General features: G+C 40.3%; 1 protein-coding gene across 1 annotated transcript; it reads left to right on the top strand.

The window, feature by feature from the left end:
- Positions 1–945: 945 nt before the first annotated feature.
- On the top strand, positions 946–12,237 carry LOC308302768 (E3 ubiquitin-protein ligase TRIM39-like). Its single transcript, XM_080747057.1, has 2 exons — positions 946–1,072; positions 9,811–12,237. Exon 2 carries the CDS (start codon positions 9,813–9,815, stop codon positions 11,631–11,633), a length of 1,821 nt encoding a protein of 606 aa, XP_080603183.1. The 5' UTR covers positions 946–1,072; positions 9,811–9,812; the 3' UTR covers positions 11,634–12,237.
- The last annotated feature ends 2,703 nt before the right edge of the window (positions 12,238–14,940 follow it).

Consider the following 14,940-nt stretch of genomic DNA (forward strand, 5'->3'; position numbering starts at 1 on the left):
ATTTCTCTATGTTTCTTTACTGTTCTGGTTAGCATAAAGTGTCCATGATGTGTGAACACACCCAATGCGAATCACCCACTGACGGTAATTGCTCATGAGATAAAGGGTAATTTCGTCATTTTAGGGCCAAGGCCACTTGGCCTTTAGTGTTGTCCATTGTTTGAGGGCACAAAGGCCAAATGCCAGGGCAGGAAGGCCATCAAATAAAACACGATTTTAGTCCATTGAAAGAATTTGTTGAATTTAAGCGTTAGGGATGATAACCTAATCTGCAGTGAAATAGATAAATTATGATATTTACAATCTGATCCATGCTCAGCCCAAAATAGGGACTCGGGGGAGTTAAGATTTCAGAATCTCAACAAAAGACACTGAAAATGGGACCTGGCCGCACTGAACGGCCAGCAAATATTGTTTTACACCTCTCTGGCTTAGCGGAGAGTGTGGTGTGGAAAAGGAGGTCTCCCCGAATGCGTGCGTGTGTTCAAAGTGCCGACGCAAAGAGCCGCCTCCCGTCCAGCGCCCACTAGAGTCTGAAAATGGGACTTTTTCTATGTCTGGCCACATTGGAAGGCCAGCAAATATTTTTTTTTACACCTCTCTGGCTTAGCGGAGAGTGTGGTGTGGAAGAGGAGTTCTCCCCGAACGCGTGCGTGTGTTCAAAGTGCCGACGCAAAGAGCCGTCTACTGTCCAGTGTCCAATTTGTAAAGGCTATGCTATGCACTTCAGTGAACAGCATTTATTAGATATTATTTTGTCATTAAAACTTTATTTTTACACAGAAACATTATTTTCGTTGTATAGCTTTAATTAAATGGTTAATCTATATTTTTAATATGTAGCCTATATCATATACAAATTAATCATTTTTCAATGGCGTTAGGGGTACTCTTATTCTGAAGAGATCGACACCGGAAGTCCTATATTTGCTGGCACTAAATTTCCTCACAGAACATAGCCTTTAATTTCTCTCTGTAGAAACTTAACAAGAACGGAACTAAACCTGGATGACTTTGCCTTTTTTCTTTTTCTTGGCATAGAGAGATCGTCCTTCATATGCAAACAGGAGAAGTAAGTTAATAATAACCAGAAGTAGATAATAACCAGGTGCTCAGACAGTCAAGGTACAAGTTAAGTTGGTGCTTCTTGGATCAACGGGACTAAAACCTGAAAGAAGAGAAGCGATCAGAGCTGAGCACTCAAAAAAGTAAAAGGGCTGCGTAAAATCAATGTCATTGTCTTTATTCATTTACACACCCTCTCCTCGGATTGCTCCTCTTCTTTTATGCATGAGTTCACTTTATTTATAATGTTTAATTTACTCTTACTGCATTGTGTTTTGAAATCGCCATGTCATGTTTACAGCTCCCACTAATAGTCAGGTTGGTTGTGTATTTTTGTCGGATTTTTTTGAAGATTTGTAAAACTATACATTTTTGGAATCTTCAGAGCATGGGGAATCCAAAAATCAATGTTCCCATTTGCACAGACACCTGCAAAGCCGCCATTTTGGACATTAAAAATGGCCGACATAAAATACATGATTTGTGCTATCTTGGCTTCTAGACAACATAGAAACTTAATTAAACATGCCAATCCTATGTTTTCTGGGTCAAGGAATCGAATGAGTACATTATGGGTGTAAAATGTTCCGGCCCCCCACCCCCTTTCTGGGGGTTATCTATTTTGGGACCTCCCAGAACAGTACGCCAGCCAGTTAATGTCCTGTTTTCATAATATTAGAGTTGTTTTGTAGGTTTTAAAACATCCTGAGTTCATTTATCACACTTTTAAAGCAGCCAGAATAACCCTTCTGACTTTTGGTTGGGGTCTTTCCTCACCTGGGACCCCCAGACAGACCCCTGAGCCTATCTCAGTAATCACTCTGCTCCAGAACAATGTTAAATTAGATCATAATTGAAGCACAAAAGTTGTAGCTGGGCTCTGAAAACAAAAAGTAGTAGTAGCAAATACCAGGGGTCTTCCGCGGGGGGTCCGGGACCCCTAGGGGTTCCTCAGAGTTACAGTCGTTAGCAGTTGAGATTGGCAGTGTCACCAGTTGGCTGCCTCAGTGGCACCACTGTAGTGCCACTACAGTGTAGTTGAGTAAAGGTGGTACCACCTTTTTTAGAGGTGTTACAGCATGTAATGTGGCTTATCTGCCACAGGGAGGCACATGTGAGTCCATGAACCCTACATTACAGTGTTGGCAACACAGCAAGGGTGAACAGATTCATTGTGATTGTTATTAATTAAAGAAAAATTAGACGACAATGCAGAGTTCAGGTTGAATTGAAATGCAATTGTTGCTTTATACACAACTGTGTTTATTATACTTAAAAACATTTGACAAATAAAAAACTAGATGCGCCTAGACCTCAACTAGATTTGTAATAAGTATGCTATTGAATTCGAATTTCCCCACGACCCATGACAGGAAAATAATAATAATAAGGGTAATAAGGGTAATAATAATAGTACAAAGCTTGAGTTTTGGACAAATGAACTATTCTAATTTCAAAGTCTCCAGGCCAGGAAAAATAAAGGATGAATAAAATAATTCAATAAAATCCTCCAGTCAACCATTAGAGGTTGATTATCACCTTTAGGCGTTTTTATATATCCCTATGTAATTGTGAGTATTTTCTTTTTTAAAGATTGCTACTTTAAAAAACAACTATGTTTCTTACACTAAACAATGTTAGACGACAAAACAAACACCAAAGATTTGAAACCTATCACAAACAATGCCAAATCAGTGGAGTAAGCAGGAATCGAACCCCTGTCCTCTGGCTTACAAGCCTGTCTTTCAGTCCCCTAGACCACACTGGACCTAATGCAGAAGTGTGTCGTACTGGCTAGAGTCTAGTTAGCCTGCCACAGTGACAGTCTGAATAGTTGAAAAACAGATGTAGAGTTCTTAATGATAGTTTTTTGATTGATTGAAGACTTTATTAGAAGTTTGCATAGGAAAAGGTACAGTTTCATGAGGGTACAGTTCACTGGTACAATGTCTACTAAAAGGAGATCCATGAAAAGACTAAGCTTATTTCCACAGGAAACCATTAAAGTATCTCATACAAATAGTTTAAAAAATCAAACGGTGTTTATGTGATAAATGGAGGCTATATTGTTGCTACATTTCTGCCAATCATAAAAGAAGGGGGAAAAAACCCCAGCTCTTTGCAGAAAATAGCCGATCTACAAGCTCACAACGGCTGCCGAGGGGGAGGGGTGATGGGGACTTGGGGAGGGAGGGTGGGGGAGCCATTTCACCAAGATGAAAATCAGGTCTGTCGCTTGGACAGGAAAAAACAATACAATAAAGTCTTCCATTCAACAATTTGAAGTTAGTAATCACTTACGGCTATTTTGTATATCCCTATGATGATTGCAGAAGAGACAAAGTTAAAACAATAATAAAATAAGTCATTAGGATTATTTCAATAGAGATTGTTTCTTTATTAGGGATTTAAAAGTCTTGCTCAGGGACACTTCAGCAAGTAAGTGGCCTGGCCAGAATTCGTACCTGTGTACTCCCAAACCCCCAACCCCCCACCCCCCACTGTGTGTGTCTGACTCTCTCTGTGAGTTTGTTTGCTAAACTGTGTCACATGGGGGGTTGGGACTAGCCTAGCTGAGCTAGACAGGTAGATACCTGCAGTTAGTTAGCTAGATGCATTAGTATCTAGGCTGGCCCCAGGCTAGGTTGGGACTTGGGGGAGTTGTGGTCATTCGAAGAACTTTGCATTATTTCTCCAATAAATAAATAAAACATTATAATAATAATAATGTATTATGTACCTTGGTGCCAAGGTGTAATGAAAATCAGGTCTGTCCCCAGGACAGGAAAAAAACAACAACAATAAAATCTTACTTTCAACAATTAGAAGTTAGTAATCACTTTATGGCTACTTTGTATATCCCTATGATGATTGCAAAACAGACACAGTTTAAACAAAAATAAAGAATTAGTATTGTTTCTATATACAGATTGTTTCTTTATTGGGGGTCTTAAAAGTCTTGCTCAGGGACACTTCAGCAAACATGTGACTTGAGCAGGAATCGTACCTGCGATTACTCTGGAGAGCTCTGGACTGCCAGGCAGGCACACTAACCACTCAACTACAACTGCCTGGGTACGAATGTCTACAGGACTCTGACAAGGGCTTGTAAGTGGGAGTTTGAGGTTCCATTCTGGCTTGGGGTGCTAACACTATCCAATATCTTTTGTGTTTGCTTTGTTTAAATAACATTGTTTATTGTAATAAACCGTTTTTTATAAAGAAACAAACTCTTCAGCCCCCAGTACTCAAGGAACACCGTACAGGGGAAAAAATCAATACAATAAAATCTCAACATTTATAAGTTATAATCACTTTTTGTAAACCTGCATTTTATGGAGACTGAAGATTGCCACTTTAAAGACAGGCCTATATTTAAACTGGTTAGAAGTTTGCATAGGAAAAGGTAGACTTTCATGACAGTTAATACAGTTCACTGGTAAAAGCTCAGGAAAGCCCAATGCTGTTTTACATTGAGATCCTTGTTTAACTCATGGCCGGGGGCAGTCAGAAGTCTGAGATCTGTCTATCAGACTCCCCATCACCCCTCCCCCTCGGCAGCCGTTGTGAGCTTGTAGATCGGCTATTTTCTGCAAAGAGCTGGGGTTTTTCCCCCCTTCTTTTATGATTGGCAGAAATGTAGCAACAATATAGCCTCCATTTATCACATAAACACCATTTGATTTTTAAAACTATTTGTATGAGATACTTTAATGGTTTCCTGTGGAAATAAGCTTAGTCTTTTCATGGATCTCCTTTTAGTAGACATTGTACCAGTGAACTGTACCCTCATGAAACTGTACCTTTTCCTATGCAAACTTCTAATAAAGTCTTCAATCATTTAAAAAACTATCATTAAGAACTCTACATCTGTTTCTCAACTATTCAGGCTGTCACTGTAGCAGGCTAACTAGACTCTAGCCAGTACGACACACTTCTGCATTAGGTCCAGTGTGGTCTAGGGGACTGAAAGACAGGTTTGTAAGCCAAAGGACAGGGGTTCGATTCCTGCTTAGTCCACTGAAATGGCATTGTTTGTGATAGATTTCAAATCTTTGGTGTTTGTTTTGTCGTCTAACATTGTTTAGTGTAAGAAACATAGTTGTTTTTTAAAGTAGCAATCTTTAAAAAAGAAAATACTCACAATTACATAGGGATATATAAAATGCCTAAAGGTGATAATCAACTTCGAATGGTTGACTGGAGGATTTTATTGAATTATTTTATTTATCCTTTATTTTTCCTGGCCTGGAGACTTTGAAATTAGAATAGTTCATATGTCTAATGTTGTTAAATATGATAAACAGTTGTTAATATAGCAATAATTGCTTTTTCAGTTCATTAGAACTCTGCATTTAAATTCACCCTTTCCCCTGGATTTAATACAATTGCCAACAAGTCATTTCTGTTGACTGAAAGCTCAAAATCTTCTCATTCTTGAAAATTAAATAAACTACCCAGTTAAGCAACAAACCTGTCTCATATGCCTTTGTCTGGGCATTAGTTGCTCTCTTACCCCACCTAGTGGTTGTGGCATGTAACAACGTGGTGCCTCAACTGATTTGGCTGCCATGGTGGTACCACATAGGTGCCACGACCAGCACTTTCAAGGTACAACCACTGTACTACAAGGGCCACCAAATCTTGAAGGGATTTGAAACTTTGAATGTTTTTATGTATCCTGGGTTTATGTATTGTACTTTGATGGTTTATTAGTATTTTCAGTATTATTTATATCGTTTTTGTGTTGGACAGTTATGGTTGACAGGTGTTACTGCAGGGAATAATTAAAGGAGTAGTTCACCCCCAAAATGACTTTTTTTTCTATTGATTACTCAGGCCATGGAGAGTAGAGTTCAATAATATTTTTTGGTTTTTGTCACATTCCTAAGACAACATTTTGATTAGAGTAAATTTACCCCCATTGATTCCGGATGGTGACCCGTTTCGAAACGGGTCACCATCCGGAATCAATGGGGGTAAATTTATTGTTATCACATTTTTGTCTTAGGAATGTGACAAAAACCAAAACATATTATTGAACTGGCCTGAGTAATCAATAGAAAAAAAGTCATTTTGGGGGTGAACTACTCCTTTAAGGTATTGCAACTTCTTATTTTGGGCATGCAGACTAACATGTCCATTTATTGCACTGCATTCACTGACAACAACAACAACAACCCCACACACACACACACACACACACACACACACACACACACACACACACACACACACACACACACACACACCTGTGTTATCGTCACCCCAAAACCCGCACCCTATCCTCTTAAAGAGCCCATGGTCAATTATGCCCAAAGAGATTCACTACAATACAGTAATCTCAGACATGCAGGATCTATTCATCTTTATCATCGTCATCTTCTATGTCCAACCTAATAGTGTTGACAATCTCCACATAGCATAGAGTGAAAGGCAGGCTATTTGAGCAGCTGTACCGTCCTTTGCAACCTGCTTTGCAGCCACATTTGATGAGCTCAAGGACTGCCTTTGGAGCCGGGAGGGAAAGACACATGACTGGAACATACCCTCCACTCTCTGCATTCCATCTATTTTCTTTGATTGGTGGAAGCTCAGGGAAATTTGTCAGGTATGATTTATACCGCATTGTGACATTTGTGACAGTTGGCACGGAGGATATGTGGTAGCAGTGCAGCACGAGTTGGTTGTTGGACCTTTAGAACTGTAAACACGGCATGCAACATGCTCCAATGACTGCAATGTTGATTAATAAGCTCAGGAGAAATGGAACCTTTGCTAAGTGGTTAATGGCTTTGTCATCATTGTCAGGCTTCAAGTAGGCGTTGACCCATGACGAATTGTGTAGCCCAAGGAACCCTTGACATTTGTGACATTCAATAACTTGAACTCGCTCAAATATATCTATTTACATTTTTTTGTACCTTGGCTTTGACAGTTGACAAATATCAGAGAAGTAACAGCAGGAGATGACAAAGTGACTGCAATGCAGCCAGAAGGCACGCACATCTAAAGCCAATGTTGGCTAGGTGCTAGACTAAAGCAGTGCATACAAATAGAACAATAAAAGTCTGCACACCAATTTATGCTCCCAAACATTACGTTTACTTGTGGTAACGTTTTGAGCCTACCGGTAGGCAGGAGGACATCAGTGTCGGGTGACCAAACACATATGTCTCACAAAGCACCATAAGCAGCAGAGGCAAGGACTTGATGAGGAATCAGGGTATCAGCCTCTTCCTGTGTGTGGCTGTGCACTTCTCAAAATCATGTCCCTTGATGAAGGTATCATATTATGATGCCTACTTTGTCATACTTGACAAATTCCCCTGAGCTTCCATCAATTGAAGAAAATAGATGGAATTCAGAGAGTGGAGGGTATGTTCCAGTCAGGTGCCCTCCCTGCATCAAAGGCTTTTTTATTTATTGATTTGATTGAAGTATTTATTAGAGGTTTTGCATAGGAAAAAGTACAGTTTCATGACAGTTCACTGATACAAGGTCAACTAAAAGGACACTCAGGTAAGGCGTAAGACATTGAGATCCTTCGCTTTAACTCATATACAGCATAGGCAATACTTGAGCTCATCAAATGTGGCTGCAAAGCAGATTGCAAGGGACGGTGCAGCTGCTTAAACAATACAAACAAAGACTGTCAACACTATTAGGGAGGACATGTATTGTATTTAATCTCTTTGGGCATAATTGACCATGAGCTCTTTAAGAGGATAGGGTGCAGATTTTGGGGTGACGATAACACAGAGGTGTGTTGTGTTGTCAGTGTGAGTGCAGTGCAATAAAGGGACACGTTAGTCTGCGCGCCTAAAGTAATACATTGCAATACCTTAATCATTGCAATCCCTGCAGTAACACCTGTCAACCATAACTGTCCAACACAAAAATGTTATAAATAATACTGAGAATACGAAAACCATCAAATGTTACATAAAAATATTCAAAGTTTCAAATCCCATCAAGATTTGGCGGGTCCCCTCCTGTAGTAACTCTGAGGACCCCCCAGGGGTCCCGGGCCCCCCGCGGAAGAGCCCTGGTATTTGCTACTATTCCTTTTTGTTTTCAGAGCCCAGCTACATGAACTTTTATGCTTCAATTATGATCTAATTTAACATTGTTCTGGAGCAGAGCGATCACTGAGATAGGCTCAGGAGTCTGTGTGGGGGGGTCCCAGGTGAAGAAAGACCCCAACCAAAAGTCAGAAGAGTTATTCTGGCTGCTTTAAAAGTGTAATAAATGAACTCAGGATGTTTTAAAACCTATGAAACAACTCTAATATTATGAAAATTGGACATTAACTGGCTGGTGTACTGTTCTGGGAGGTCCCAAAATAGATAACCCCCAGAAAGGGGGTGGGGGTCCGGAACTTTTTACACCCAAATCCTTCTATTCCTTGACCCATAAAACATAGGATTGGCATGTTTAATTAAGTTTCTAAGTTGTCTAGAAGCCAAAATAGCACAAATTATGTATTTTATGTCAGCCATTTTGAATGTCCAAAATGGCGGCTTTGCAGGTGTCTGTGCAAATGGGAACATATATTTTTGGATTCTCCATGCTCTGAAGATTCCAAAAATGTATAGTTTTACAAATCTTCAAAGAAATCCGACAAACATACATTTCTTAACATAACAAACCTGACTATAAGTCCAGTAGGCTGCCTGCAGTAGTTGATCCGTGAATCATTGTAAATAAAGCTAAATAATGCAATCTCTGTAACAAATATGCATAGAATGACAGTTACAGTATGTAATTTAATCCATTGATATAGTCTACTCCTCACACGGTAATATACTCTTCATCAGTTTATACTGTATGTGGGCATGGCAAGCTGGTCTTGTGGCAGCTGACCATGCAGTGACCCTTACTAGTTTGAAAAAAATCACACCTAATGTGAAGTGAGCTGTGCTATTTAGGAGTTCATTTCATTAACGTTCCGCGAAGCTTGGCCCATGTGACCCTGGGGGGACGCTTTGTCCAGATGTTAGAGCTTTGCTCCTTCCAAGAACAACGCTCAAAAAAGAGGCAATCCGGGCACTCATGTTTAAAAGGAGGAACAAGCTTTATTTGCTTTACAAGCAATATTTTTATTTTTTTTGTCACATTCCTAAGACAATACTTTGATTACAATAAATATAAAACATTTTTTTGAACTCAAGTCTCCATGGCATGGGTGAATAATCAATGGAAAAAACATCATTTTGGGGGTGAACTACGAATAGGCTATTGTTAGGTAAGGGCCACATGTGTTTGTCGATCTGCTTTTTTTGGTGGATTTGATGCCCAGGATGATTGCTCATGCAGGCGGGCAGGATTAGCAAGGAGAGTGGGTCTTTGATACTGGCTGTTCCAAAACTACCACTTGGGGTGCATGCATGACTGTGTGTTTTAAGCTTGGACTGGTCCACCACTGGATTGATCACTGATCACTGGATCACTGGATTAATTCTAATTAACCGTTGGTTAATGATGAATTCCTGATGAATTTGTGCTTATTAATTACGTGTATGAATGCGCACCTTATGATGAATATATATTATAATAGAATAGAATAGAATAGAATAATGGAATGGAATAATACATCACTGTGTGATGTATTAGTTTGTACCGTATGTATGGAGTTGTCATCTTTCTTTAATTCAAGATGTTGTTGTGCTTCAAATACATTTGAGTACACAAATCCACAGATTTGGCAAACATAATATATATCCCTCTCCTCTCCTCCTGCAGATATGGCCTCATCTAGCAGTCTTCTGTCTGTGTTAGAAGAGCAGTTCTGGTGTTCGATCTGTCTGGATGTTTTCACAGAGCCTGTCTCTACCCCGTGTGGACACAACTTCTGCAAGGCTTGTATTAGCAGTCACTGGGCGATTAGTGGGCAGAGTCTGTGTCCATTATGTAACGAGAAGTTCCCCAGAAGAACCAAGCTTCGAGTCAACACAGGATTCCGAGATCTCGTGGAGAACTTCAAGAAAACTAAGCTTGTAGATGGAGGTGAATCATCAGTCAAACCAGGGGAGGTGCTCTGTGACGTCTGTCCTGGCACCAAGCTCAAGGCCATGAAGTCTTGCCTGGTCTGTCTGACTTCGTACTGTGAGACACACCTGGAGCCTCATCAGAGAGTCGCTGCCTTGAAGAGACACCAGCTGATTGACCCTGAGGAGAACCTGGAGAACAGGACATGTAAGAGACATGGTAAGCCTTTAGAGCTCTTTTGCAGAACAGACCAGACATGCGTTTGTGTCATGTGTACCGAGCACAGGCATCATGACACGGTCCCACTGGAAGACGAGTGTATGGAGAGAAAGGATCACCTGTGGACCAAAAAGAGAGAAATACATGAGACGATCATGCAGCGACGTCAGAAGATTCAGGAGATCAAACAGTCAGTAGGGGTCCACAAAAAAGACACAGAGAAAGAGATAGATAAGTGTGATCAGGTCTTCTTTGCTCTGATGGCCTGTGTTCAAAGACACCACGTTGAGCTTCTTGAAGTGATACAGGAGAAGCAGAGAGCAACTGAGAAACTGGCTGAAGGCTTCATCCAAGAGCTGGAGGAGGAAGTCACAGAGCTACACAGGAGAACCGCTGAGCTGGACCACCTCTGGCACAGTGAAGACCATTTCCATCTTCTCCAGTGCTTCCTCTCCCTCTCCACCTCTGAACAACACACAAATAAGTGGTCTGAGATCAGTGTCCACAGCCCTCTCTGTTCTGGGACATTGAGAAAGGCTATGGCTCAGCTGGACAAGACACTCACTAAAAAGATGGAGAGGATCATTGCAGAAGTCAAGTCATGGGACGAAAAAAATGATAAAAACGCAGACACTGCGAAGAAACAACTGGAGATCAACACAGAAGATCTTGAGAACCTGCCGGACGACGTCAGGTTGATGGTCATCCAACGGTATGAGGTGGATTTGACTCTAGATCCGGAAACTGCAAACCCATGGCTCACATTTTCGAATGATATGAAATGGGTGCATACAGGGTCTTTCCAGTGGCGCTATTATGACCACAAAATGAGATTTTATGAAGAACTCTATGTCCTGGCAAAAAAGGGCTTCACTTCGGGAAGATTCTACTATGAGGTTGCGATTTCAGGGAAGACTGAGTGGGATTTAGGAGTGGCCAGGGAGTCCATCAACCGGGATGAGAAACTCACGCTCAGTCCTGAAAATGGTGTTTGGATTCTGCGTCTGAGGGAAGGAAATGAGTGCAAAGCCTTAGACAACCCTCATGTCCCTCTGACAGTGAAGCCCAAGAAGAGGATTGGAGTGTTTGTAGATTACGAGGAGGGAGTAGTGTCATTCTATGAAATGGATGACAGGGCTCTGATCTACTCTTTCACCGGGTGCAACTTTACAGAGAAGATCTATCCATTATTTAGCCCTGGTTCTCCACAGGAGGGTAAAAACTCTGCTCCTCTGGGAGTCACCCCGACTAGTACATGGTCATATGTACAGTCAGCGTTATCCAGCACATTATCACGCCCACGTCCGGACAAATTTGGCCAGCCTCCTTGGTCAAGGTGCGAGATGGTCTGGTTTTAGAGTGCTCAACTTTGTCCACTCCTGCCGCTGTTCTTTCAACTTGCAGCTCCGCTTTGTGTCAACAGCTGTTCTAAAATCACAGTGAACCACGGCCTCTTGTGGCTTATTGATTTTCTGACTACTGAGTAACTGACTTCTGCACGTGAACACGCAGGCTCTGGCACATGAATTGATTGATTGATCGAATTCTTTATTAAAATGTACGACAGTGCAGTCAAACAGCTCTGCTACTATAAAAGTATAACACAAAAACACACCGGGGGCTTGTTTCCATTATACTCATGGACATGTACTATGTGCAGAACACTGACATGCTTGTATATTCATATTATATGAATATAATAGTAAATAATATATTCATTCTTATTCTCATGCTTTTGATAAATCATAGACTGTATATTCCTTCATAGATTAATTGGTGATAGACTTACTGTACATACAGTATATTTAGTCATTGTTGAGTCATACTCATTTCATAGATTATTGTTGAGACAACTCACAGGATCAATTGGACATAGATTATAAACATATTCATTCATAAATCCATTGTTGATAGACTTATACTGATTGACATATTAAAGATATTATTAGTGATAGAATGTAGATATATCTATTCATATAATCATTGTTGATAGACATAATCATTCATACAGTATGTTCATTGTTAATAGACATACTCATTCATATAGGCCTACTGTATATTGCATTATATTCCATCATATGTTCATTGATGATAATCTACATAAAGTATATTCATTATACTAATTGTTTTTGTTTTGTTTTGTTTTGTTGGAGGGATTTCTTTTGGGCTTTTTATTGATTGATTGACTGTACATCTTTGATTTTAGACTTACTCCTACCAGTTGTGACTGTTCAACCAGGCTGTTGTGGCTGCTCTGAACCTGAACTTAGCCGGGATCAACACAGATCAAGAGACAGAAATCAAAACTTTCCCAAATCGGTACACATTATCTCTGAGGTCATGTGATCAAGATGAACAGTATGAGTGAGATTTTTCAAATCCCATTCCAAGTGACTGACTGCCTTCCAAAGTTTGCAGGCTCTGGGTAGACAACCCAACCCCTTTTTTTTATTATTTTTGCATTAGCATTTTAGCGAAAGAGACATACCGTATTTCTATTCCCCTAGGCCGGTGGTTCTTAAAGTGGGGTCCGGGGACCCCCAGGGGTGCTTCAGGGGTACCAGGGGGTCCCAAGCAAAATAACTTAATACGATGTCACAATCATTTTAACCACTTTAACCATATTTTATACTTTGGTTATTCAAAAATATCAGATACAACGTTGGTATAGTGATTAGTGCATATGCCCTTCATGCAGAAGGTGAGTGGTTCAAACCCTGCTTAAGCTAATGTCAGCAAGGGGGAGAAGACGACAGTCACCTAGTAACAAGGAATCTTGTGAAATAAAATGTCGTCAACCAATCCTCAAGGACGATATGATACACGGAAGAAGAAGAAGGCGGCATGAAAATGTATTGAATCAGTAGTAGTGCATGTTTTCCCCCCTCATAGGCTTGTGGTTAAAGGGATATTTCATTGTTTTCTCACTCAACAGAAAACAAACAAACACAGTGTAAGTGTATACACCTGCACATTTCTAAAGTGACAATTAATTACTTTTAAGACATTTTTAATACCAAAATGGACAAATTGTCAAATATTACGCAAGAAAGAGGCAAACATTGTGAAAATAGCCAATCTCCAAGCTTATGGTCTGTGGATTCAAATGCCTACATGCCTACAATTTCCAGTGCTTACAAGGGTGTGAGCAGTTCCAGGGGGTTGCAGCTGAGGAGGCTTAGTGTCACTGGTGCTGTTGTTTGTCTGGACTAATGTGACCATCAGCGATGCTGGTTGGGGTCCAACCTCCCCTGACAGGGTCAACCATATTGAACCAGGATTTGAACCCCACCCACCAGCATCGCTCTTAAGGTCACTGTCACTCAAGCCTCTCCACCACGGCAAGGTCACAGCAAGAGGAGAGATTTATTTTTTGTAAGCTAGCTCAAGGGTGTGAGACAAAAATAATCACAATAGGGGTCTTCAACAGGGGGTCTGGGACCCCTAGGGGGTCCTCAGAGTTACTACATGGGGTCCTCCAAAACTTCCTATCCTTTTTATGTTAAGAACTTGAACCCTAGTGCCCATATTCTGAGAACTGTTTGTGAGCTTGTAGATCGGCTATTTTCCACAAAGAGGTTTGGTGTAGAGGGGAAAAAGAGCAGACTACAGAGTACAAAGTGAAAAGTCAAGTTTATTAAGTATTGACGGCTCAAGAAAGTGGTTAAATATCTGAAAACACAAATTGACATGAATCCAAAATACACTGATGATTGCGCTGTCAAACGATTACGCTATATGGTTGTGGGGGTCCCTGCTTCATCTCTCATAAGGGGTCCGTGGCCTGAAAACGTTGAAGACCCCTACAATAAAGGGCACAACACACAACACACAGTGATCACAATACAACTTGTAAAATTCTCTGAACAGGTGAGTCTCCATAGATTAAAGCAAAATTAAATCTCATGGCTGAAAGTGAAACATTTTGTTAGGCCAAGTCCTATTCTGCCATGTGTGAAACATCTTATTGGACGCTAGTTTGACCACTTCATATAGCTTTAATCTTTAAAAAGTAATAACCAGAAATAGGCTATCTACAATGTTTGCCCTGGCCAAAATATCCTTTAGGATTCTGATTGAAAAAATCCTTTAGAAAATCCCATTAAGAATCCTATAAGAATCCTTTGCAGTTTTGGAACAGATCCTATTGGAAAAATCCAATAGGATTTCAAATCCTATTGGATTTTTCCAATAGGATTATTATCCTATAAGAAAATATCCAATAGGATCTGTTCCAAAACTGTAAAGGATTTTTATAGGATTCTTAATGGGACTTTCTATCAGAATCCTAAAGGATATTTTGGTACATTTTTATGGTACTGTCTCAGGTGCTGGACTCCTGTTCTGATGCTCTCCGCCATGGGTGTTTAGACATACAGTATTAGATTGAGACATTATCATTGACATTGTGAGTGAGATTCGAACTTACTACCTCTGGCACTTGATCCTGTGCTGATGTTCTGCGCCATAGCTCCTGTTAATAAGGATGGGTGTTTGGCCCTATTTGAATTTTAAGACATTTTATATGCCCTGGCCAAAATATCCTTTAGGATTCTGATAGAAAATCCCATTAAGAATCCTATAAGAATCCTCTACAGTTTTGGAACAGATCCTATTGGATATTTTCTTATAGGATAATAATCCTATAAGAAAAATCCAATAGGA

This window comes from Nannobrachium achirus, assembly GCF_963921795.1.
Source record: "Nannobrachium achirus genome assembly, chromosome: 2".
NCBI classification, from domain to species: domain Eukaryota; kingdom Metazoa; phylum Chordata; class Actinopteri; order Myctophiformes; family Myctophidae; genus Nannobrachium; species Nannobrachium achirus.

Coding starts and splice junctions, on each gene's coding strand:
- LOC308302768 (XM_080747057.1), top strand. CDS start 9,813: ATGGCCTCATCTAGCAGTCTTCTGTCTGTGTTAGAAGAGCAGTTCTGG.